At 40.9% G+C, this 26,750-nt stretch overlaps 1 protein-coding gene across 1 annotated transcript in view; it reads right to left on the bottom strand.

The window, feature by feature from the left end:
* Positions 1–210: 210 nt before the first annotated feature.
* LOC110526645 (protein unc-13 homolog C-like) overlaps positions 211–26,750 on the bottom strand; it is a 265,368-nt gene continuing 238,828 nt past the window's right edge. Inside the window, exons 31-32 of the mRNA XM_036981784.1 lie at positions 9,746–9,905; positions 211–613 (exon numbers count right to left, since the gene is read on the bottom strand). Of these exons, the coding sequence (XP_036837679.1) occupies positions 325–613; positions 9,746–9,905 (449 nt within the window). The 3' untranslated portion in view covers positions 211–324. The remainder of the gene's footprint in view (positions 614–9,745; positions 9,906–26,750) is intronic.

Here is a 26,750-nt window from a genome sequence, read left to right as displayed (position 1 = left end):
ACATTCCAACAGATGTTTTACGCACATGCACAAAAACAGACAACACAACTCCTCAACTGTCGGCCTTCCTTCCTTCCTTCCTTCCTTCCTTCCTTCCTTCCTTCCTTCCTTCCTTCCTTCCTTCCTTCCTTCCTTCCTTCCTTCCTTCCTTCCTTCCTTCCTTCCTTCCTTCCTTCCTTCCCTCCTTCCTTCCTTCCTTCCTTCCCTCCTTCCTTCCTTCCCTCCTTCCTTCCTTCCCCTTGCCTCCCTCCCGCTCTTCCCCCCTCTCTTCCCTTCCATGCAATCATCCATTCATTCCATCCCTTCCTCCCTCACATCTCCATACTAGGAGGCCACCTCCTCTGAAGAGCGTACGTCGGTCTTGAGACGACAAAACTCTTTGGCCACTTCGTCGTTGGTCCTTTGAGAGAGTATCCTCATGATGGTGAGTCCGGTGTCGTCCATGGAGATGCTCTTCACCAGGGGGTAGCAGGCACAGCAGCTCCCCTGGTCGGCCAGGTCTCTGAGCTGGAGGACCGCCATGCCGATGATACGGTCCTCTCTGGCGAAGCAGTAGTCCTTCACTGAGACGTGCAGCTCGTAGCACTCTGGACCATACTCATTGCTCAGAACACTGGGGGGGGGGGGGGGGGGGGAAGAGAGACAACAACATGATCAACATCAGTCCCATTCCTCTCATATTTGTAGTTTATTGAACAGGATAGATAGAACATATTCATTAAAAACAACAACGCGCAGTCAGAGAAGAAAGGACATGTCATGTTGTATGACTGATTGATTCATCGATTGATTGATTAGACAGCTTAACTCAATCAGTCAGAGCCCAGACATCAGAGAGCTAAAAGTTAGTTGGATAAAACGAACACAAGCACAGAAACCACACACAAACACATACACACAGAAACCACAAACAAACACGCACAGAAACCACACAAACACACACACACACAGAAACCACACACAAACACACACACACACAGAAACCACACACAAACACGCACATGCACAGAAACCACACACAAACACACACACACAGAAACCACACACAAACACACACAGAAACCACACACAAACACACACACGCACAGAAACCACACAAACACAGACGCACAGAAACCACATGAAAACATACATGCACAGAAACCACACACAAACACACACACGCACAGAAACCACACACAGAAACCACACACAAACACACACACAGAGAAACCACACATGCACAGAAACCACACACAAACACACACATGCACAGAAACCACACACAAACACAAACACGCACAGAAACCACACACAAACACACAGAAACCACACAAACACACACACGCACAGAAACCACACACAAACACACACAGAAACCACACACAAACACACACACCCACATAGAAACCACACACAAACACAGATGCACAGAAACCACACACACAAACCACACACAAACATACACAAACATACACAAACACACAGAAACCACACACAAACATACACAAACATACACAAACACACAGAAACCACACACAAATATACACAAACACAGACGCACAGAAACCGCACACAAACATACACAAACACACAGAAACCGCACACAAACATACAAACACACACGTACAGAAACCACGCACAAACACACACGCCACTCTCCCTATGTACAAAGGCTAATATCAATGAGAACATAGCATTTCACAAGAGGTCAGATGGCTTTGTCCCGTAGCAGGATGTATAATAATGAGTATAATAATATGTAGAATTTGTCAGTGGGGTCTGGCTCGGCGACATCTCTATGACAGGAGACGTTTCATTGTTGTGACTTACTGAAATGAGGGACAATTCAATCACGTTTTGCAACAGAGTTAAACGTCTGTGTTCAGAGCGGCCATTATTTCCAAACCAACCTTTTCTTTAGGAACCTACCTAATTATCCACAGACTACTAATGGCTTCTGAAGCTTCAAACAAAAGCACACAAAAGCATGCTCGTGAAACGCACGCACGCACACGCACAGAGAGTGCATCAAGAAGGAAGACATTTTACTAAGAAATTCCAAGAATCCTGAAATAATAAGTCAACTTGGAAAGAAAGAAGCTTCTACAATGATCTCATCTCAATGTATTGTTGGAAATAAGACCTATAGTGATCATGATGTTATTTCATGTCAATTTAATGATTTTTTTTGTGAATGTGGGTTCCTCTGTCAAAGACAATTAAGAAAGCTGGATTACATTAAGGGACATTTTGTAACGGTCGTCGTATGAAGGAGGAGAGGAGGACCAAGGTGCAGCGTGGTATGTGTCCATATTTATTAAAATGAACAGAGAAATAACAAAAATAACAAAGAGAAACAACCGAAAACAGTTCTGGCTGGTGCAGACACACAACAGAAAACAGTTCTGGCTGGTGCAGACACACAACAGAAAACAGTTCTGGCTGGTGCAGACACACAACAGAAAACAGTTCTGGCTGGTGCAGACACACAACAGAAAACAGTTCTGGCTGGTGCAGACACACAACAGAAAACAGTTCTGGCTGGTGCAGACACACAACAGAAAACAGTTCTGGCTGGTGCAGACACACAACAGAAAACAGTTCTGGCTGGTGCAGACACACAACAGAAAACAGTTCTGGCTGGTGCAGACACACAACAGAAAACAGTTCTGGCTGGTGCAGACACACAACAGAAAACAGTTCTGGCTGGTGCAGACACACAACAGAAAACAGTTCTGGCTGGTGCAGACACACACCAGAAAACAGAAAACAATCACCCACGAAACACAATAGTAAACAGGCTCCCTAAATATGGTTCTCAATCAGGGACAACGATTGACAGCTGCCTCTGATTGAGAACCATACCAGGCCAAACACAGAAAAAGAAAATCATAGAAAAACTAACATAGACAACCCACCCAACTCACTAAGGTCAGAACGTGACAGTACCCCCCCCCCCCCCCCCCAAAGGTGCGGCCGCAAAACCTGAACCTATGGGAGAGGGTCTGGGTGGGTGTCTGTCCGCGGTGGCGGCTCTGGCGCGGGACGTGGACCCCACTCCACCATAGTCCATGTCCGCCTCTTAGCCCGCCTCCATGGCCTCTTTAGAGTGGCGACGATCGCCGCCGACCTCGGACTGGGGACCCTAGCCACGGGTCCCGAATGGACGGGAGACTCCGGCAGCACCGGACGACCGGGAGACTCCGGCAGCTCCTGACTGACGGGCGGCTCCGGCAGCTCCTGGCTGACTGGCGGCTCCGGCAGTTCCTGACTGACGGGCGGCTCCGGAAGCTCAGGACTGACGGGCGGCTCCGGCAGCTCAGGACTAACGGGCGGCTCCGGCAGCTCAGGACTGACAGGCGGCTCCGGCAGCTCAGGACTGACGGGCGGCTCCGGCAGCTCCTGGCTGACGGGCGGCTCCGGCAGCTCAGGACTGACAGGCGGCTCCGGCAGCTCAGGACTGACGGGCGGCTCCGGCAGCTCCTGACTAACGGGCAGCTCTGACAGCTCCTGACTGACGGTCCTGACTGACGGGTGGCTCCAGCAGCTCCTGACTGACGGGCAGCTCTGGCAGCTCCTGACTGACGGTCCTGACTGACGGTCCTGACTGACGGGCGGCTCAACCCTACCTGGCTGAATGCTCCCCGTAGCCAGGCCAGTGCGGCGAGGTGGAACAGCCCGCACTGGGCTGTGCTGGCGAACCGGGGATACCATGCGTAGGGCTGGTGCCATGTACCCTGGCACGGGGAGACGCACTGGAGACCAGATGCGCTGAGCCGGCTTCATGGCACCCGGGCTCGATGCCCACTCTAGCCCGGCCGATACGAGGCGCTGCTATGTACCGCACTGGGCTATGCCTGCGCACCGGGGACACCGTGCGCCTCACGGCATAACACAGTGCCTGCCCATTCCACCTCTCTCCACGGTAAGCACGGGGAGTTGGCTCAGGTCTCCTACCTGACTTATCCACACTCCCCGTGTGCCACCCTCACAATACATTTTTGGGGCTGCCTCTGGGGCTTCCTTGACCGCCGTGCCAACTCCATTCTCCGGTATCCCTCACATTGTTCCAGAGAATCCCAGGCGGGCTCCGGCACTCTCCCTGGGTCGACCGACCACCTCTCTATTTCGTCCCATGTTGTAACCTCCTCCAGATAGCGCTGCTCCTTACCACATTGCTTGGTTCTTTGGTGATGGGTGATTCTGTAATGGTCGTCGTATGAAGGAGAAGAGGAGGACCAAGGTGCAGCGTGGTATGTGTCAATATTTATTAAAAAGAACACGGAAATAACAAAAATATCAAAGAGAAACAACCGAAAAAACACACAACAGAAAACAATCACAGACGAAACACAATAGAAAACAGGCTCCCTAAATATGGTTCTCATTCAGGGACAACGGTTGACAGCTGCCTCTGATTGAGAACCATACCAGGCCAAACACAGAAATAGCAAATCATAGAAAAACTCACATAGACAACCCACCCAACTCATGCCCTGACCATACTAAAACAAAGACATAACAAAAGAACTAAGGTCAGAACGTGACACATTTCCCTTCTCTGCTTCAGTATGATCCTCCCAATGTAATGGAGGTCATTGGTAGCTTAAAGAACTCAGCAGCGGGTCATGATGAGATGGGTGCCTCTTTGGTGAAATCAGTGTTTTTCTGGATTACTGAGCCTCTATCACACCAAATCTATGCAAACTGGTATTGCTCCTAAAGATTAGAAAATTGCCAAAGTTATCCCCCTCTATAAATCTGGGGATCCGCAAAACACCAGTCTCGACGTCAACAGTGAAGAGGCAACTCCGGGATGCTGGCGTTCTTGGCAGAGTTGCAAAGAAAAAGCCATATCTGAGGCTGTCTAATAAAAAGAAAATATTAAGATGGGCTATGAAGTAGTAGTACACAGCGTTGTACGAGATCTTCAGTTTCTTGGCAATTTCTCGCATGGAATAGCCTTCATTTCTCAGAACAAGAATAGACTGACGAGTTTCAGAAGAAAGTTCTTTGTTTCTGGACATTTTGAGCCGGTAATCGAACTCACATGCTCCAGATACTCAACTAGTCTAAAGAAGGCCAGTTTTATTGCTTCTTTAATCAGAACAACAGTTTTCACATGTGCTAACATAATTGCAAAATGGTTTTCTAATGATCAATTAGCCTTTTAAAATGATAAACTTGTATTAGCTAACACAACATGCCCTTGGAACACAGGAGTGATGGTTGCTGATAATGGACCTCAGTACGCTTATGTAGATATTCCATTAAAAATCAGCCGTTTCCAGCTACAATAATCATTTACAACATTAACAATGTCTATACTGTATTTCTGATCAATGTGATGTTATTTTAATGGACAAAAAAATAGATATTCTTTCAAAAACAAGGACATTTCTAAGTGACCCCAAACTTTTGAATGATAGTGTGTGTATATATACAGTGGGGCAAAAAAGTATTTAGTCAGCCACCAATTGTGCAAGTTCAAAAGTTTATCTCAATACTTTGTTATATACCCTTTGTTGGCAATGACAGAGGTCAAACGTTTTCTGTAAGTCTTCACAATGTTTTCACACACTGTTGCTGGTATTTTGGCCCATTCCTCCATGCAGATCTCCTCTATGCAGATCTCCTCTAGAGAAGACAAACTAACAACCTCCTCTAATTACCTGGAACCATCTGCACATTAGTTTAAGGAACTCAATGTCTTGTCTATTTACAACATTAATGTACGCCAATTATGCACTTTCATCTACAAATACTTCCCAAACAGTTGAACTAAACCCTTCAATGGATTCTTCCAGGTTCATTCTGAAATCAATCTATATAACACAAGACACTGTGATAACCTTCACCCTCTCCACTGCCGCACCTCACATAGTCAATTCTCTATCAGATACAGAGGTGCCATACTCTGGAATTCTCACATTGCCAAAACATCATCATCCCTCAATAACTCCAAGCGAAGACTGGAGGTCAGCCTGATGAACCAAACTACTCCATAATCTCCTCCAGAAAGCCTAACTCTCACACACATTTAAACATTATTATTTTATTTTTTGTGTGATTACTGATCAAATAATTTATACGTTTATAATTAGTAGGTTTTGTTATCTGTTTTAACAAACCTTTTAAATGGTCTTACTTATGTATTGTATATATTATTTTGGTGGTGTGGTTTTCATGTCAGCCCTTGGGCTTTAGACCACACCTGCACACAGGTATTTTATATGTGTTGTATATATTATTTTGGTACTTCCGTGTTGTATATATTATTTTGGTACTTATGTGTTGTATATATTATTTTGGTACTTATGTGTTGTATGTATTATTTTGGTACTTATGTGTTGTATATATTATTTTGGTACTTATGTGTTGTATGTATTATTTTGGTACTTATGTGTTGTATATATTATTTTGGTACTTATGTGTTGTATATATTATTTTGGTACTTATGTGTTGTATATATTATTTTGGTACTTATGTGTTGTATATATTATTTTGGTACTTATGTGTTGTACATATTATTTTGGTACTTATGTGTTGTATATATTATTTTGGTACTTATGTGTTGTATATATTATTTTGGTACTTATGTGTTGTATATATTATTTTGGTACTTATGTGTTGTATATATTATTTTGGTACTTATGTGTTGTATATATTATTTTGGTACTTATGTGTTGTATATATTATTTTGGTACTTATGTGTTGTATGTATTATTTTGGTACTTATGTGTTGTATGTATTATTTTGGTACTTATGTGTTGTATATATTATTTTGGTGGTGTGGTTTTCATGTCAGCCCTTGGGCTTTAGACCACACCTGCACACAGGTATTTTATATGTGTTTTTATCTGTATTGTTGTCTATCAGTTGTTTTAAATGTGTTTTTATCTGTATTGTTGTCTATCAGATGTTTTAAGTGTGTTTTTATCTGTATTGTTGTCTATCAGATGTTTTACATGTGTTTTTATCTGTATTGTTGTCTATCAGTTGTTTTAAGTGTGTTTTTATCTGTATTGTTGTCTATCAGATGTTTTAAATGTGTTTGTATCTGTATTGTTGTCTATCAGTTGTTTTAAATGTGTTTTTATCTGTATTGTTGTCTATCAGTTGTTTTAAGTGTGTTTTTATCTGTATTGTTGTCTATCAGATGTTTTAAATGTGTTTGTATCTGTATTGTTGTCTATCAGTTGTTTTAAATGTGTTTTTATCTGTATTGTTGTCTATCAGTTGTTTTAAGTGTGTTTTTATCTGTATTGTTGTCTATCAGATGTTTTAAATGTGTTTTTATCTGTATTGTTGTCTATCAGATGTTTTAAATGTGTTTTTATCTGTATTGTTGTCTATCAGATGTTTTAAATGTGTTTTTATCTGTATTGTTGTCTATCAGATGTTTTAAATGTGTTTTTATCTGTATTGTTGTCTATCAGATGTTTTAAATGTGTTTTTATCTGTATTGTTGTCCATCTGTTGTTTTCTTTGGTGCAATGAAAAAGTGCATGTATTTGCAGACGGTGTTCGTGTTGACATTGATCTCGGTCAGTGGACACTGCCATTAAAAGAGCACCAGAGACCACATAGGCACTACAGATGATCACTCTCTCTCTGACTGCACTTCACAGACATCTGGCTCACTATCGTAAACACAGTGAGAGGATTGGATGCAGCTGATAGTCAAACCCTGTCGGCATCCCAAATGGCACCCTATTCCCTCTGTAGTGGACTACTTTTGACCAGGGCATTATACCCTGAGTGTACAAAACAGAAAACACCTGCTCTTTCCATGACATAGACTGACCAGGTGAAATCTATGATCCCTTATTGATGTCACCTGTTAAATCCACTTTGATCAGTGTTGATGAAGGGGAAGAGAAGAGATAGGTTAAATAAGGATTTTTAAGCCTTATTGAGATATGGCTTGTGTATGTGCCAATGGGCAAGACAACATAATTAAGTGCCTTTGAATTGGGTATGGTAGTAGGTAGCACTGGTTTGAGTGTGTCAAGAACTGCAACGCCGCTGGGTTTTTCAACAGTTTCCGATGTGTATCAACAATGGTCTATCACCCATAGGACATCAAGCCAACTTGACACAACTGTGGGAAGCATTGGAGTCAACATGGGCCAGCATTCCTGTGGAACCCTTTCGACACCTTGCAGAGACCATGCCCCGACAAATTGAGGCTGTTCTGAGGGCAAAAGCAATGCAACTTAATATTAGGAAGGTGATCCTAATGTTTAGTACACTCAGTGTAAAGGAAATAGGATGCTTTTGGGACACAGGCTCTACATTGCGCTTTAAATGCAGCTGGCTCAGTATCAGACAGACAGTGGTACAGCTGCATAGATAGATCATTCACCCTAACCCAGTCCTCCCTATATTCTCACTATTCAAATAACTGAAATGTCTTTTTTTTTTCATTTTTAAAAGCACCTCATGATCTCATTACTTTCTGCTATCATGCTGGATAAAAGCGTTTCTAGTTTAATTTGTAACCTTTTCCAAACGTTTTGACAGTGAGCACTGCAGGTGTCTACATTCCCACTATGTAGCAAATACTATACTACTGGAGGAGCAACACTCCTGGCACAACCAAGACACACATTACTGAAGACAAAACACAGGATTAGGTTGTTTACTTAGACAATAAACCTGTCACGTTCTGACCTTAGTTCCTTTGTTTTTGTCTTTGTTTTAGTATGGTCAGGGCGTGAGTTGGGGTGGGCAGTCTATGTTTTTTTTTTCTATGTTGGTTTTTGAGTTCGGCCTAGTATGGTTCTCAATCAGAGGCCGCTGTCAATTGTTGTCCCTAATTGAGAATCATATTTAGGTAGCCTGGGTTTCACTTTTGGTTTGTGGGTGTTTGTTTTCCGTGTGAGTGTTTGGTCCACACGGTACTGTGTTGGTTTGTGTGTGTTTGTTTTCCGTGTGAGTGTTTGGTCCACACGGTACTGTTTCGGTTTTCCTTCGTTCACTTTATTGTTTTGTATTTCAGTGTTCAGTTGGTTTCATTAAATATTACATCATGAACACTTACCACGCTGCGCTTTGGTCCGATCCTTCTTCCACCTCTGAATGCCATTACAAAACCAGACTTACTATCAGAATGTTTAATTGTACATCAGACAACTAACCAGACTTACAGTACTTTGACAATAAAGCAGACTTACTCTACACAATAAACCAGACCTTTAGACAATAAACCAGACTTTGACAATAAAGCAGACTTACTTTAGACAATAAACCAGACCTTTAGAAAATAAACAAGACTTAATTTAGACAATTAACCAGACTTACCTTGGACAATAAACCAGACTTACTTTAGACAATAAACCAGACTTACTTTAGACAATAAACCAGACTTACTTTAGACAATAAACCAGACTTACTTTAGACAATAAACCAGACCTTTAGAAAATAAACAAGACTTAATTTAGACAATTAACCAGACTTACCTTGGACAATAAACCAGACTTACTTTAGACAATAAACCAGACTTACTTTAGACAATAAACCAGACTTACTTTAGACAATTAACCAGACTTACTTTGGACAATAAACCAGACTTACTTTAGACAATAAAGCAGACTTACTTTGGACAATAAACCAGACTTACTTTAGACATTAAACCAGACATACTTCAGACAATTAACCAGACATACTTCAGACAATTAACCAGACATACTTCAGACAATTAACCAGACTTACTTTGGACAATAAACCAGACTTACTTTAGACAATAAAGCAGACTTACTATTGGAATGTTTCGTTGTACTTTGGTGACCAATTGTTGTTCTTGGTCTTGGTGGTGAACTTGCGTTTCTTGTCGGCGAGGTGCGGCCCAACCGCATTCACCTCCACGAACGGTCGGAACATGGCATTGGTCTGCCAGCTTAGGTTGTTGACCCCCACCACTGGAGAGAAATGACAGACACACATCAATCAATAAGTCAATAAAAAAATATGTCAATCAATCAGTCGATCAGTCAATCAATCAATCAATCAATCAATCAATCAGTCAATCAAATCATCCACCCATGCACACATCGATCCACCCACTCACCCACCCATATCCATCCATCCACTATGCAAACTGAAATAGGATACTTGTTCTAAAATCCCTGGTCTTTTAAATAAAGCACTTGTTCTTAAACTACTGGTCATTGAGTGTGAGTCACTCAGGCTGCATTTACACAGGCAGCCCAATTTTGAAATAGTTTTCAATAATGTATCTTTTGGCCAATTATCAGCTCTGAAAAAGATCTGATGTGAAATGATCTGAGGTGATTGGTCAAAAGAAGAAATATCAGATGCTCTGTCTGACTAGTGTTCTGTAAAATAAGGTTTAAACCGCTGGTCTCTGTCTGACTAGTGTTCTGTAAAATAAGGTTTAAACCGCTGGTCTCTGTCTCTGTCTGACTAGTGTTCTGTAAAATAAGGTTTAAACCGCTGGTCTCTGTCTGACTAGTGTTCTGTAAAATAAGGTTTAAACCGCTGGTCTCTGTCTCTGTCTGACTAGTGTTCTGTAAAATAAGGTTTAAACCGCTGGTCTCTGTCTGACTAGTGTTCTGTAATATAAGGTTTAAACCGCTGGTCTCTGTCTCTGTCTGACTGGTGTTCTGTAAAATAAGGTTTAAACCGCTGGTCTCTGACTGACTAGTGTTCTGTAAAATAAGGTTTAAACCGCTGGTCTCTGTCTCTGACTGACTAGTGTTCTGTAAAATAAGGTTTAAACCGCTGGTCTCTGTCTCTGTCTGACTAGTGTTCTGTAAAATAAGGTTTAAACCGCTGGTCTCTGACTGACTAGTGTTCTGTAAAATAAGGTTTAAACCGCTGGTCTCTGTCTCTGACTGACTAGTGTTCTGTAAAATAAGGTTTAAACCGCTGGTCTCTGACTGACTAGTGTTCTGTAAAATAAGGTTTAAACCGCTGGTCTCTGACTGACTAGTGTTCTGTAAAATAAGGTTTTAACCGCTGGTCTCTGTCTCTGTCTGACTAGTGTTCTGTAAAATAATGTTTAAACCGCTGGTCTCTGTCTGACTAGTGTTCTGTAAAATAAGGTTTAAACCGCTGGTCTCTGTCTGACTAGTGTTCTGTAAAATAAGGTTTAAACCGCTGGTCTCTGTCTGACTAGTGTTCTGTAAAATAAGGTTTAAACCGCTGGTCTCTGTCTCTGACTGACTAGTGCTCTGTAAAATAAGGTTTTAACCGCTGGTCTCTGTCTCTGTCTGACTAGTGTTCTGTAAAATAAGGTTTAAACCGCTGGTCTCTGTCTGACTAGTGTTCTGTAAAATAAGGTTTAAACCGCTGGTCTCTGTCTGACTAGTGTTCTGTAAAATAAGGTTTAAACCGCTGGTCTCTGTCTCTGACTGACTAGTGTTCTGTAAAATAAGGTTTAAACCGCTGGTCTCTGTCTGACTAGTGTTCTGTAAAATAAGGTTTAAACCGCTGGTCTCTGTCTCTGACTGACTAGTGTTCCGTAAAAAAAGGTTTTAACCGCTGGTCTCTGTCTGACTAGTGTTCTGTAAAACAAGGTTTAAACCGCTGGTCTCTGACTGACTAGTGTTCTGTAAAATAAGGTTTAAACCGCTGGTCTCTGTCTGACTAGTGTTCTGTAAAATAAGGTTTAAACCGCTGGTCTCTGTCTGACTAGTATTCTGTAAAATAAGGTTTAAACCGCTGGTCTCTGTCTGACTAGTGTTCTGTAAAATAAGGTTTAAACCGCTGGTCTCTGTCTGACTAGTGTTCTGTAAAATAAGGTTTAAACCGCTGGTCTCTGTCTGACTAGTGTTCTGTAAAATAAGGTTTAAACCGCTGGTCTCTGTCTTTGTCTGACTAGTGTTCTGTAAAATAAGGTTTAAACCGCTGGTCTCTGTCTGACTGGTGTTCTGTAAAATAATGTTTAAACCGCTGGTCTCTGTCTCTGTCTGACTGGTGTTCTGTAAAATAAGGTTTAAACCGCTGGTCTCTGTCTCTGTCTGACTAGTGTTCTGTAAAATAAGGTTTAAACCGCTGGTCTCTGTCTGACTAGTGTTCTGTAAAATAAGGTTCAAACAGCTGGTCTCTGTCTCTGTCTGACTGGTGTTCTGTAAAATAAGGTTTTAACCGCTGGTCTCTGACTGACTAGTGTTCTGTAAAATAAGGTTTAAACCGCTGGTCTCTGTCTCTGTCTGACTAGTGTTCTGTAAAATAAGGTTTAAACCGCTGGTCTCTGTCTCTGTCTGACTAGTGTTCTGTAAAATAAGGTTTTAACCGCTGGTCTCTGACTGACTAGTGTTCTGTAAAATAAGGTTTAAACCGCTGGTCTCTGTCTCTGACTGACTAGTGTTCTGTAAAATAAGGTTTAAACCGCTGGTCTCTGTCTCTGACTGACTAGTGTTCTGTAAAATAATGTTTAAACCGCTGGTCTCTGTCTCTGTCTGACTAGTGTTCTGTAAAATAAGGTTTAAACCGCTGGTCTCTGTCTGACTGGTGTTCTGTAAAATAATGTTTAAACCGCTGGTCTCTGTCTCTGTCTGACTGGTGTTCTGTAAAATAAGGTTTAAACCGCTGGTCTCTGTCTCTGACTGACTAGTGTTCTGTAAAATAAGGTTTAAACCGCTCGTCTCTGTCTCTGTCTGACTAGTGTTCTGTAAAATAAGGTTTAAACCGCTGGTCTCTGTCTGACTGGTGTTCTGTAAAATAATGTTTAAACCGCTGGTCTCTGTCTCTGTCTGACTGGTGTTCTGTAAAATAAGGTTTAAACCGCTGGTCTCTGACTGACTAGTGTTCTGTAAAATAAGGTTTAAACCGCTGGTCTCTGTCTCTGACTGACTAGTGTTCTGTAAAATAAGGTTTAAACCGCTGGTCTCTGTCTCTGTCTGACTAGTGTTCTGTAAAATAAGGTTTAAACCGCTGGTCTCTGTCTGACTAGTGTTCTGTAAAATAAGGTTTAAACCGCTGGTCTCTGACTGACTAGTGTTCTGTAAAATAAGGTTTAAACCGCTGGTCTCTGTCTGACTAGTGTTCTGTAAAATAAGGTTTAAACCGCTGGTCTCTGTCTGACTAGTGTTCTGTAAAATAAGGTTTAAACCGCTGGTCTCTGTCTCTGTCTGACTAGTGTTCTGTAAAATAAGGTTTAAACCGCCGGTCTCTGTCTGACTAGTGTTCTGTAAAATAAGGTTTAAACCGCTGGTCTCTGTCTCTGACTGACTAGTGTTCTGTAAAATAAGGTTTAAACCGCTGGTCTCTGTCTGACTAGTGTTCTGTAAAATAAGGTTTAAACCGCTGGTCTCTGTCTCTGACTGACTAGTGTTCTGTAAAATAAGGTTTAAACCGCTGGTCTCTGTCTGACTAGTGTTCTGTAAAATAAGGTTTAAACCGCTGGTCTCTGTCTCTGACTGACTAGTGTTCCGTAAAAAAAGGTTTTAACCGCTGGTCTCTGTCTGACTAGTGTTCTGTAAAATAAGGTTTAAACCGCTGGTCTCTGACTGACTAGTGTTCTGTAAAATAAGGTTTAAACCGCTGGTCTCTGTCTGACTAGTGTTCTGTAAAATAAGGTTTAAACCGCTGGTCTCTGTCTGACTAGTGTTCTGTAAAATAAGGTTTTAACCGCTGGTCTCTGTCTGACTAGTGTTCTGTAAAATAAGGTTTAAACCGCTGGTCTCTGACTCTGACTGACTAGTGTTCTGTAAAATAAGGTTTAAACCGCTGGTCTCTGTCTGACTGGTGTTCTGTAAAATAAGGTTTAAACCGCTGGTCTCTGTCTGACTAGTGTTCTGTAAAATAAGGTTTAAACCGCTGGTCTCTGACTCTGACTGACTAGTGTTCTGTAAAATAAGGTTTAAACCGCTGGTCTCTGACTGACTAGTGTTCTGTAAAATAAGGTTTTAACCACTGGTCTCTGTCTCTGACTGACTAGTGTTCTGTAAAATAAGGTTTTAACCGCTGGTCTCTGACTGACTAGTGTTCTGTAAAATAAGGTTTAAACCGCTGGTCTCTGTCTCTCTCTGACTAGTGTTCTGTAAAATAAGCTTTAAAACGCTGGTCTCTGTCTCTGTCTGACTAGTGTTCTGTAAAGTAAGGTTTAAACCGCTGGTCTCTGTCTCTGTCTGACTAGTGTTCTGTAAAATAAGCTTTAAAACGCTGGTCTCTGTCTCTGACTGACTAGTGTTCTGTAAAGTAAGGTTTAAACCGCTGGTCTCTGTCTGACTAGTGTTCTGTAAAATAAGGTTTTAACTGCTGGTCTCTGTCTGACTAGTGTTCTGTAAAATAAGGTTTAAACCGCTGGTCTCTGACTGACTAGTGTTCTGTAAAATAAGGTTTAAACCGCTGGTCTCTGTCTCTGACTGACTAGTGTTCTGTAAAATAAGGTTTAAACCGCTGGTCTCTGTCTCTGTCTTACTAGTGTTCTGTAAAATAAAGTTTTAACCACTGGTCTCTGTCTGACTAGTGTTCTGTAAAATAAGGTTTTAACTGCTGATCTCTGTCTGACTAGTGTTCTGTAAAATAAGGTTTAAACCGCTGGTCTCTGAATGACTAGTGTTCTGTAAAATAAGGTTTAAACCACTGGTCTCTGTCTCTGACTGACTAGTGTTCTGTAAAATAAGGTTTAAACCGCTGGTCTCTGTCTCTGTCTTACTAGTGTTCTGTAAAATAAGGTTTAAATCGCTGGTCTCTGTCTCTGACTTACTAGTGTTCTGTAAAATAAGGTTTAAACCGCTGGTCTCTGTCTCTGACTTACTAGTGTTCTGTAAAATAAGGTTTAAACTGCTGGTCTCTGACTGACTAGTGTTCTGTAAAATAAGGTTTAAACCGCTGGTCTCTGTCTCTGTCTTACTAGTGTTCTGTAAAATAAGGTTTAAACCGCTGGTCTCTGTCTCTGTCTGACTAGTGTTCTGTAAAATAAGGTTTAAACCGCTGGTCTCTGTCTCTGTCTGACTGGTGTTCTGTAAAATAAGGTTTAAACCGCTGGTCTCTGACTGACTAGTGTTCTGTAAAATAAGCTTTAAACCGCTGGTCTCTGTCTCTGTCTGACTAGTGTTCTGTAAAATAAGGTTTAAACCGCTGGTCTCTGTCTCTGTCTGACTAGTGTTCTGTAAAATAAGGTTTAAACCGCTGGTCTCTGTCTCTGTCTGACTAGTGTTCTGTAAAATAAGCTTTAAACCGCTGGTCTCTGTCTCTGTCTGACTAGTGTTCTGTAAAATAAGGTTTAAACCGCTGGTCTCTGTCTCTGACTTACTAGTGTTCTGTAAAATAAGGTTTAAACCGCTGGTCTCTGTCTGACTAGTGTTCTGTAAAATAAGGTTTAAACCGCTGGTCTCTGTCTGACTAGTGTTCTGTAAAATAAGGTTTAAACCGCCGGTCTCTGTCTGACTAGTGTTCTGTAAAATAAGCTTTAAAACGCTGGTCTCTGTCTCTGACTGACTAGTGTTCTGTAAAATAAGGTTTAAACCGCTGGTCTCTCTCTGACTAGTGTTCTGTAAAATAAGCTTTAAAACGCTGGTCTCTGTCTCTGTCTGACTAGTGTTCTGTAAAATAAGGTTTAAACCGCTGGTCTCTGTCTGACTAGTGTTCTGTAAAATAAGGTTTTAACTGCTGGTCTCTGTCTGACTAGTGTTCTGTAAAATAAGGTTTAAACCGCTGGTCTCTGACTGACTAGTGTTCTGTAAAATAAGGTTTAAACCGCTGGTCTCTGTCTCTGACTGACTAGTGTTCTGTAAAATAAGGTTTAAACCGCTGGTCTCTGTCTCTGTCTTACTAGTGTTCTGTAAAATAAAGTTTTAACCGCTGGTCTCTGTCTGACTAGTGTTCTGTGAAATAAGGTTTTAACTGCTGATCTCTGTCTGACTAGTGTTCTGTAAAATAAGGTTTAAACCGCTGGTCTCTGAATGACTAGTGTTCTGTAAAATAAGGTTTAAACCGCTGGTCTCTGTCTCTGACTGACTAGTGTTCTGTAAAATAAGGTTTAAACCGCTGGTCTCTGTCTCTGTCTTACTAGTGTTCTGTAAAATAAGGTTTAAATCGCTGGTCTCTGTCTCTGACTTACTAGTGTTCTGTAAAATAAGGTTTAAACCGCTGGTCTCTGTCTCTGACTTACTATTGTTCTGTAAAATAAGGTTTAAACTGCTGGTCTCTGTCTGACTAGTGTTCTGTAAAATAAGGTTTTAACCGCTGGTCTCTGACTGACTAGTGTTCTGTAAAATAAGGTTTAAACCGCTGGTCTCTGTCTCTGTCTGACTAGTGTTCTGTAAAATAAGGTTTAAACCGCTGGTCTCTGTCTGACTAGTGTTCTGTAAAATAAGGTTTTAACTGCTGGTCTCTGTCTGACTAGTGTTCTGTAAAATAAGGTTTAAACCGCTGGTCTCTGACTGACTAGTGTTCTGTAAAATAAGGTTTAAACCGCTGGTCTCTGTCTCTGACTGACTAGTGTTCTGTAAAATAAGGTTTAAACCGCTGGTCTCTGTCTCTGTCTGACTGGTGTTCTGTAAAATAAGGTTTTAACCGCTGGTCTCTGACTGACTAGTGTTCTGTAAAATAAGGTTTAAACCGCTGGTCTCTGTCTCTGTCTGACTAGTGTTCTGTAAAATAAGGTTTAAACCGCTGGTCTCTGTCTGACTAGTGTTCTGTAAAATAAGGTTTTAACTGCTGGTCTCTGTCTGACTAGTGTTCTGTAAAATAAGGTTTAAACCGCTGGTCTCTGACTGACTAGTGTTCTGTAAAATAAGGTTTAAACCGCTGGTCTCTGTCTCTGACTGACTAGTGTTCTGTAAAATAAGGTTTAAACCGCTGGTCTCTGTCTCTGTCTGACTGGTGTTCTGTAAAATAAGGTTTTAACCGCTGGTCTCTGACTGACTAGTGTTCTGTAAAATAAGGTTTAAACCGCTGGTCTCTGTCTCTGTCTGACTAGTGTTCTGTAAAATAAGGTTTAAACCGCTGGTCTCTGACTGACTAGTGTTCTGTAAAATAAGGTTTTAACTGCTGATCTCTGTCTGACTAGTGTTCTGTAAAATAAGGTTTAAACCGCTGGTCTCTGAATGACTAGTGTTCTGTAAAATAAGGTTTAAACCGCTGGTCTCTGTCTCTGACTGACTAGTGTTCTGTAAAATAAGGTTTAAACCGCTGGTCTCTGTCTCTGTCTTACTAGTGTTCTGTAAAATAAGGTTTAAATCGCTGGTCTCTGTCTCTGACTTACTAGTGTTCTGTAAAATAAGGTTTAAACCGCTGGTCTCTGTCTCTGTCTGACTAGTGTTCTGTAAAATAAGGTTTAAACTGCTGGTCTCTGACTGACTAGTGTTCTGTAAAATAAGGTTTAAACCGCTGGTCTCTGTCTCTGTCTGACTAGTGTTCTGTAAAATAAGGTTTTAACCGCTGGTCTCTGACTGACTAGTGTTCTGTAAAATAAGGTTTAAACCGCTGGTCTCTGTCTCTGTCTGACTAGTGTTCTGTAAAATAAGGTTTAAACCGCTGGTCTCTGTCTGACTAGTGTTCTGTAAAATAAGGTTTTAACTGCTGGTCTCTGTCTGACTAGTGTTCTGTAAAATAAGGTTTTAACTGCTGGTCTCTGACTGACTAGTGTTCTGTAAAATAAGGTTTAAACCGCTGGTCTCTGTCTCTGACTGACTAGTGTTCTGTAAAATAAGGTTTAAACCGCTGGTCTCTGTCTCTGTCTTACTAGTGTTCTGTAAAATAAGGTTTAAACCGCTGGTCTCTGTCTCTGACTTACTAGTGTTCTGTAAAATAAGGTTTAAACCGCTGGTCTCTGTCTCTGACTTACTAGTGTTCTGTAAAATAAGGTTTAAACCGCTGGTCTCTGACTGACTAGTGTTCTGTAAAATAAGGTTTAAACCGCTGGTCTCTGTCTCTGTCTGACTAGTGTTCTGTAAAATAAGGTTTAAACCGCTGGTCTCTGTCTCTGTCTGACTAGTGTTCTGTAAAATAAGGTTTAAACCGCTGGTCTCTGTCTCTGTCTGACAAGTGTTCTGTAAAATAAGGTTTAAACCGCTGGTCTCTGTCTGACTAGTGTTCTGTAAAATAAGGTTTTAACTGCTGGTCTCTGTCTGACTAGTGTTCTGTAAAATAAGGTTTAAACCGCTGGTCTCTGACTGACTAGTGTTCTGTAAAATAAGGTTTAAACCGCTGGTCTCTGTCTCTGACTGACTAGTGTTCTGTAAAATAAGGTTTAAACCGCTGGTCTCTGTCTCTGTCTTACTAGTGTTCTGTAAAATAAGGTTTAAACCGCTGGTCTCTGTCTCTGACTTACTAGTGTTCTGTAAAATAAGGTTTAAACCGCTGGTCTCTGTCTCTGACTTACTAGTGTTCTGTAAAATAAGGTTTAAACCGCTGGTCTCTGTCTCTGTCTGACTAGTGTTCTGTAAAATAAGGTTTTAACCGCTGGTCTCTGACTGACTAGTGTTCTGTAAAATAAGGTTTAAACCGCTGGTCTCTGTCTCTGTCTGACTAGTGTTCTGTAAAATAAAGTTTTAACCGCTGGTCTCTGTCTGACTAGTGTTCTGTAAAATAAGGTTTAAACCGCTGGTCTCTGTCTCTGACTGACTAGTGTTCTGTAAAATAAGGTTTAAACCGCTGGTCTCTGTCTCTGTCTTACTAGTGTTCTGTAAAATAAGGTTTTAACCGCTGGTCTCTGACTGACTAGTGTTCTGTAAAATAAGGTTTAAACCGCTGGTCTCTGTCTCTGTCTGACTAGTGTTCTGTAAAATAAGGTTTAAACCGCTGGTCTCTGTCTGACTATTGTTCTGTAAAACAAGGTTTTAACTGCTGGTCTCTGTCTGACTAGTGTTCTGTAAAATAAGGTTTAAACCGCTGGTCTCTGTCTGACTAGTGTTCTGTAAAATAAGGTTTAAACCGCTGGTCTCTGTCTCTGTCTTACTAGTGTTCTGTAAAACAAGGTTTTAACCGCTGGTCTCTGACTGACTAGTGTTCTGTAAAATAAGGTTTAAACCGCTGGTCTCTGTCTCTGTCTGACAAGTGTTCTGTAAAATAAGGTTTAAACCGCTGGTCTCTGTCTGACTAGTGTTCTGTAAAACAAGGTTTAAACCGCTGGTCTCTGACTGACTAGTGTTCTGTAAAATAAGGTTTAAACCGCTGGTCTCTGTCTCTGTCTGACTAGTGTTCTGTAAAATAAGGTTTAAACCGCTGGTCTCTGTCTGAATAGTGTTCTGTAAAATAAGGTTTTAAATGCTGGTCTCTGTCTGAATAGTGTTCTGTAAAATAAGGTTTTAAATGCTGGTCTCTGTCTGACTAGTGTTCTGTAAAATAAGGTTTAAACCGCTGGTCTCTGTCTGACTAGTGTTCTGTAAAATAAGGTTTTAACCGCTGGTCTCTGTCTCTGACTGACTAGTGTTCTGTAAAATAAGGTTTAAACCGCTGGTCTCTGTCTGACTAGTGTTCTGTAAAATAAGGTTTAAACCGCTGGTCTCTCTCTGACTAGTGTTCTGTAAAATAAGCTTTAAAACGCTGGTCTCTGTCTCTGTCTGACAAGTGTTCTGTAAAATAAGGTTTAAACCGCTGGTCTCTGTCTGACTAGTGTTCTGTAAAACAAGGTTTAAACCGCTGGTCTCTGACTGACTAGTGTTCTGTAAAATAAGGTTTAAACCGCTGGTCTCTGTCTCTGTCTGACTAGTGTTCTGTAAAATAAGGTTTAAACCGCTGGTCTCTGTCTGAATAGTGTTCTGTAAAATAAGGTTTTAAATGCTGGTCTCTGTCTGAATAGTGTTCTGTAAAATAAGGTTTTAAATGCTGGTCTCTGTCTGACTAGTGTTCTGTAAAATAAGGTTTAAACCGCTGGTCTCTGTCTGACTAGTGTTCTGTAAAATAAGGTTTTAACCGCTGGTCTCTGTCTCTGACTGACTAGTGTTCTGTAAAATAAGGTTTAAACCGCTGGTCTCTGTCTGACTAGTGTTCTGTAAAATAAGGTTTAAACCGCTGGTCTCTCTCTGACTAGTGTTCTGTAAAATAAGCTTTAAAACGCTGGTCTCTGTCTCTGTCTGACTAGTGTTCTGTAAAATAAGGTTTAAACCGCTGGTCTCTGTCTGACTAGTGTTCTGTAAAATAAGGTTTTAACTGCTGGTCTCTGTCTGACTAGTGTTCTGTAAAATAAGGTTTAAACCGCTGGTCTCTGACTGACTAGTGTTCTGTAAAATAAGGTTTAAACCGCTGGTCTCTGACTGACTAGTGTTCTGTAAAATAAGGTTTAAACCGCTGGTCTCTGTCTCTGACTGACTAGTGTTCTGTAAAATAAGGTTTTAACCGCTGGTCTCTGACTGACTAGTGTTCTGTAAAATAAGGTTTAAACCGCTGGTCTCTGTCTCTGTCTGACTAGTGTTCTGTAAAATAAGGTTTAAACCGCTGGTCTCTGTCTGACTAGTGTTCTGTAAAACAAGGTTTTAACTGCTGGTCTCTGTCTGACTAGTGTTCTGTAAAATAAGGTTTAAACCGCTGGTCTCTGTCTGACTAGTGTTCTGTAAAATAAGGTTTAAACCGCTGGTCTCTGTCTCTGTCTTACTAGTGTTCTGTAAAACAAGGTTTTAACCGCTGGTCTCTGACTGACTAGTGTTCTGTAAAATAAGGTTTAAACCGCTGGTCTCTGTCTCTGTCTGACAAGTGTTCTGTAAAATAAGGTTTAAACCGCTGGTCTCTGTCTGACTAGTGTTCTGTAAAACAAGGTTTAAACCGCTGGTCTCTGACTGACTAGTGTTCTGTAAAATAAGGTTTAAACCGCTGGTCTCTGTCTCTGTCTGACTAGTGTTCTGTAAAATAAGGTTTAAACCGCTGGTCTCTGTCTGAATAGTGTTCTGTAAAATAAGGTTTAAACCGCTGGTCTCTGTCTCTGTCTGACTAGTGTTCTGTAAAATAAGGTTTAAACCGCTGGTCTCTGTCTGACTAGTGTTCTGTAAAATAAGGTTTTAACTGCTGGTCTCTGTCTGACTAGTGTTCTGTAAAATAAGGTTTTAACTGCTGGTCTCTGACTGACTAGTGTTCTGTAAAATAAGGTTTAAACCGCTGGTCTCTGTCTCTGACTGACTAGTGTTCTGTAAAATAAGGTTTAAACCGCTGGTCTCTGTCTCTGTCTTACTAGTGTTCTGTAAAATAAGGTTTAAACCGCTGGTCTCTGTCTCTGACTTACTAGTGTTCTGTAAAATAAGGTTTAAACCGCTGGTCTCTGTCTCTGACTTACTAGTGTTCTGTAAAATAAGGTTTAAACCGCTGGTCTCTGACTGACTAGTGTTCTGTAAAATAAGGTTTAAACCGCTGGTCTCTGTCTCTGTCTGACTAGTGTTCTGTAAAATAAGGTTTAAACCGCTGGTCTCTGTCTCTGTCTGACTAGTGTTCTGTAAAATAAGGTTTAAACCGCTGGTCTCTGTCTCTGTCTGACAAGTGTTCTGTAAAATAAGGTTTAAACCGCTGGTCTCTGTCTGACTAGTGTTCTGTAAAATAAGGTTTTAACTGCTGGTCTCTGTCTGACTAGTGTTCTGTAAAATAAGGTTTAAACCGCTGGTCTCTGACTGACTAGTGTTCTGTAAAATAAGGTTTAAACCGCTGGTCTCTGTCTCTGACTGACTAGTGTTCTGTAAAATAAGGTTTAAACCGCTGGTCTCTGTCTCTGTCTTACTAGTGTTCTGTAAAATAAGGTTTAAACCGCTGGTCTCTGTCTCTGACTTACTAGTGTTCTGTAAAATAAGGTTTAAACCGCTGGTCTCTGTCTCTGACTTACTAGTGTTCTGTAAAATAAGGTTTAAACCGCTGGTCTCTGTCTCTGTCTGACTAGTGTTCTGTAAAATAAGGTTTTAACCGCTGGTCTCTGACTGACTAGTGTTCTGTAAAATAAGGTTTAAACCGCTGGTCTCTGTCTCTGTCTGACTAGTGTTCTGTAAAATAAAGTTTTAACCGCTGGTCTCTGTCTGACTAGTGTTCTGTAAAATAAGGTTTAAACCGCTGGTCTCTGTCTCTGACTGACTAGTGTTCTGTAAAATAAGGTTTAAACCGCTGGTCTCTGTCTCTGTCTTACTAGTGTTCTGTAAAATAAGGTTTTAACCGCTGGTCTCTGACTGACTAGTGTTCTGTAAAATAAGGTTTAAACCGCTGGTCTCTGTCTCTGTCTGACTAGTGTTCTGTAAAATAAGGTTTTAACCGCTGGTCTCTGACTGACTAGTGTTCTGTAAAATAAGGTTTAAACCGCTGGTCTCTGTCTCTGACTTACTAGTGTTCTGTAAAATAAGGTTTAAACCGCTGGTCTCTGACTGACTAGTGTTCTGTAAAATAAGGTTTAAACCGCTGGTCTCTGTCTCTGACTGACTAGTGTTCTGTAAAATAAGGTTTAAACCGCTGGTCTCTGTCTCTGTCTTACTAGTGTTCTGTAAAATAAGGTTTTAACCGCTGGTCTCTGACTGACTAGTGTTCTGTAAAATAAGGTTTAAACCGCTGGTCTCTGTCTCTGACTTACTAGTGTTCTGTAAAATAAGGTTTAAACCGCTGGTCTCTGACTGACTAGTGTTCTGTAAAATAAGGTTTAAACCGCTGGTCTCTGTCTCTGACTGACTAGTGTTCTGTAAAATAAGGTTTAAACCGCTGGTCTCTGTCTCTGTCTTACTAGTGTTCTGTAAAATAAAGTTTTAACCGCTGGTCTCTGTCTGACTAGTGTTCTGTGAAATAAGGTTTTAACTGCTGATCTCTGTCTGACTAGTGTTCTGTAAAATAAGGTTTAAACCGCTGGTCTCTGAATGACTAGTGTTCTGTAAAATAAGGTTTAAACCGCTGGTCTCTGTCTCTGACTGACTAGTGTTCTGTAAAATAAGGTTTAAACCGCTGGTCTCTGTCTCTGTCTTACTAGTGTTCTGTAAAATAAGGTTTAAATCGCTGGTCTCTGTCTCTGACTTACTAGTGTTCTGTAAAATAAGGTTTAAACCGCTGGTCTCTGTCTCTGACTTACTATTGTTCTGTAAAATAAGGTTTAAACTGCTGGTCTCTGTCTGACTAGTGTTCTGTAAAATAAGGTTTTAACCGCTGGTCTCTGACTGACTAGTGTTCTGTAAAATAAGGTTTAAACCGCTGGTCTCTGTCTCTGTCTGACTAGTGTTCTGTAAAATAAGGTTTAAACCGCTGGTCTCTGTCTGACTAGTGTTCTGTAAAATAAGGTTTTAACTGCTGGTCTCTGTCTGACTAGTGTTCTGTAAAATAAGGTTTAAACCGCTGGTCTCTGACTGACTAGTGTTCTGTAAAATAAGGTTTAAACCGCTGGTCTCTGTCTCTGACTGACTAGTGTTCTGTAAAATAAGGTTTAAACCGCTGGTCTCTGTCTCTGTCTGACTAGTGTTCTGTAAAATAAGGTTTAAACCGCTGGTCTCTGTCTCTGTCTGACTAGTGTTCTGTAAAATAAGGTTTTAACTGCTGGTCTCTGTCTGACTAGTGTTCTGTAAAATAAGGTTTAAACCGCTGGTCTCTGACTGACTAGTGTTCTGTAAAATAAGGTTTAAACCGCTGGTCTCTGTCTCTGACTGACTAGTGTTCTGTAAAATAAGGTTTAAACCGCTGGTCTCTGTCTCTGTCTGACTGGTGTTCTGTAAAATAAGGTTTTAACCGCTGGTCTCTGACTGACTAGTGTTCTGTAAAATAAGGTTTAAACCGCTGGTCTCTGTCTCTGTCTGACTAGTGTTCTGTAAAATAAGGTTTAAACCGCTGGTCTCTGACTGACTAGTGTTCTGTAAAATAAGGTTTAAACCGCTGGTCTCTGTCTCTGACTGACTAGTGTTCTGTAAAATAAGGTTTAAACCGCTGGTCTCTGTCTCTGACTGACTAGTGTTCTGTAAAATAAGGTTTAAACCGCTGGTCTCTGTCTCTGTCTTACTAGTGTTCTGTAAAATAAAGTTTTAACCGCTGGTCTCTGTCTGACTAGTGTTCTGTAAAATAAGGTTTTAACTGCTGATCTCTGTCTGACTAGTGTTCTGTAAAATAAGGTTTAAACCGCTGGTCTCTGAATGACTAGTGTTCTGTAAAATAAGGTTTAAACCGCTGGTCTCTGTCTCTGACTGACTAGTGTTCTGTAAAATAAGGTTTAAACCGCTGGTCTCTGTCTCTGTCTTACTAGTGTTCTGTAAAATAAGGTTTAAATCGCTGGTCTCTGTCTCTGACTTACTAGTGTTCTGTAAAATAAGGTTTAAACCGCTGGTCTCTGTCTCTGTCTGACTAGTGTTCTGTAAAATAAGGTTTAAACTGCTGGTCTCTGACTGACTAGTGTTCTGTAAAATAAGGTTTAAACCGCTGGTCTCTGTCTCTGTCTGACTAGTGTTCTGTAAAATAAGGTTTTAACCGCTGGTCTCTGACTGACTAGTGTTCTGTAAAATAAGGTTTAAACCAATGGTCTCTGTCTCTGTCTGACTAGTGTTCTGTAAAATAAGGTTTAAACCGCTGGTCTCTGTCTGACTAGTGTTCTGTAAAATAAGGTTTTAACTGCTGGTCTCTGTCTGACTAGTGTTCTGTAAAATAAGGTTTTAACTGCTGGTCTCTGACTGACTAGTGTTCTGTAAAATAAGGTTTAAACCGCTGGTCTCTGTCTCTGACTGACTAGTGTTCTGTAAAATAAGGTTTAAACCGCTGGTCTCTGTCTCTGTCTTACTAGTGTTCTGTAAAATAAGGTTTAAACCGCTGGTCTCTGTCTCTGACTTACTAGTGTTCTGTAAAATAAGGTTTAAACCGCTGGTCTCTGTCTCTGACTTACTAGTGTTCTGTAAAATAAGGTTTAAACCGCTGGTCTCTGACTGACTAGTGTTCTGTAAAATAAGGTTTAAACCGCTGGTCTCTGTCTCTGTCTGACTAGTGTTCTGTAAAATAAGGTTTAAACCGCTGGTCTCTGTCTCTGTCTGACTAGTGTTCTGTAAAATAAGGTTTAAACCGCTGGTCTCTGTCTCTGTCTGACAAGTGTTCTGTAAAATAAGGTTTAAACCGCTGGTCTCTGTCTGACTAGTGTTCTGTAAAATAAGGTTTTAACTGCTGGTCTCTGTCTGACTAGTGTTCTGTAAAATAAGGTTTAAACCGCTGGTCTCTGACTGACTAGTGTTCTGTAAAATAAGGTTTAAACCGCTGGTCTCTGTCTCTGACTGACTAGTGTTCTGTAAAATAAGGTTTAAACCGCTGGTCTCTGTCTCTGTCTTACTAGTGTTCTGTAAAATAAGGTTTAAACCGCTGGTCTCTGTCTCTGACTTACTAGTGTTCTGTAAAATAAGGTTTAAACCGCTGGTCTCTGTCTCTGACTTACTAGTGTTCTGTAAAATAAGGTTTAAACCGCTGGTCTCTGACTGACTAGTGTTCTGTAAAATAAGGTTTAAACCGCTGGTCTCTGTCTCTGTCTGACTAGTGTTCTGTAAAATAAGGTTTTAACCGCTGGTCTCTGACTGACTAGTGTTCTGTAAAATAAGGTTTAAACCGCTGGTCTCTGTCTCTGTCTGACTAGTGTTCTGTAAAATAAAGTTTTAACCGCTGGTGTCTGTCTGACAAGTGTTCTGTAAAATAAGGTTTAAACCGCTGGTCTCTGTCTCTGACTGACTAGTGTTCTGTAAAATAAGGTTTAAACCGCTGGTCTCTGTCTCTGTCTTACTAGTGTTCTGTAAAATAAGGTTTTAACCGCTGGTCTCTGACTGACTAGTGTTCTGTAAAATAAGGTTTAAACCGCTGGTCTCTGTCTCTGTCTGACTAGTGTTCTGTAAAATAAGGTTTAAACCGCTGGTCTCTGTCTGACTAGTGTTCTGTAAAACAAGGTTTTAACTGCTGGTCTCTGTCTGACTAGTGTTCTGTAAAATAAGGTTTAAACCGCTGGTCTCTGTCTGACTAGTGTTCTGTAAAATAAGGTTTAAACCGCTGGTCTCTGTCTCTGTCTTACTAGTGTTCTGTAAAACAAGGTTTTAACCGCTGGTCTCTGACTGACTAGTGTTCTGTAAAATAAGGTTTAAACCGCTGGTCTCTGTCTCTGTCTGACAAGTGTTCTGTAAAATAAGGTTTAAACCGCTGGTCTCTGTCTGACTAGTGTTCTGTAAAACAAGGTTTAAACCGCTGGTCTCTGACTGACTAGTGTTCTGTAAAATAAGGTTTAAACCGCTGGTCTCTGTCTCTGTCTGACTAGTGTTCTGTAAAATAAGGTTTAAACCGCTGGTCTCTGTCTGAATAGTGTTCTGTAAAATAAGGTTTTAAATGCTGGTCTCTGTCTGACTAGTGTTCTGTAAAATAAGGTTTAAACCGCTGGTCTCTGTCTGACTAGTGTTCTGTAAAATAAGGTTTTAACCGCTGGTCTCTGTCTCTGACTGACTAGTGTTCTGTAAAATAAGGTTTAAACCGCTGGTCTCTGTCTGAATAGTGTTCTGTAAAATAAGGTTTAAACCACTGGTCTCTGACTGACTAGTGTTCTGTAAAATAAGGTTTAAACCGCTGGTCTCTGTCTGACTAGTGTTCTGTAAAATAAGGTTTAAACCGCTGGTCTCTGTCTGACTAGTGTTCTGTAAAATAAGGTTTAAACCGCTGGTCTCTGTCTGACTAGTGTTCTGTAAAATAAGGTTTTAACCGCTGGTCTCTGTCTCTGACTGACTAGTGTTCTGTAAAATAAGGTTTAAACCGCTGGTCTCTGACTGACTAGTGTTCTGTAAAATAAGGTTTAAACCGCTGGTCTCTGTCTCTGTCTGACTAGTGTTCTGTAAAATAAGGTTTTAACCGCTGGTCTCTGACTGACTAGTGTTCTGTAAAATAAGGTTTAAACCGCTGGTCTCTGTCTCTGTCTG

This window comes from Oncorhynchus mykiss, chromosome 6 (genome assembly GCF_013265735.2).
Source record: "Oncorhynchus mykiss isolate Arlee chromosome 6, USDA_OmykA_1.1, whole genome shotgun sequence".
In the NCBI taxonomy this organism is placed as follows: domain Eukaryota; kingdom Metazoa; phylum Chordata; class Actinopteri; order Salmoniformes; family Salmonidae; genus Oncorhynchus; species Oncorhynchus mykiss.
This window is presented reverse-complemented; position numbering and strand designations above follow the sequence as displayed.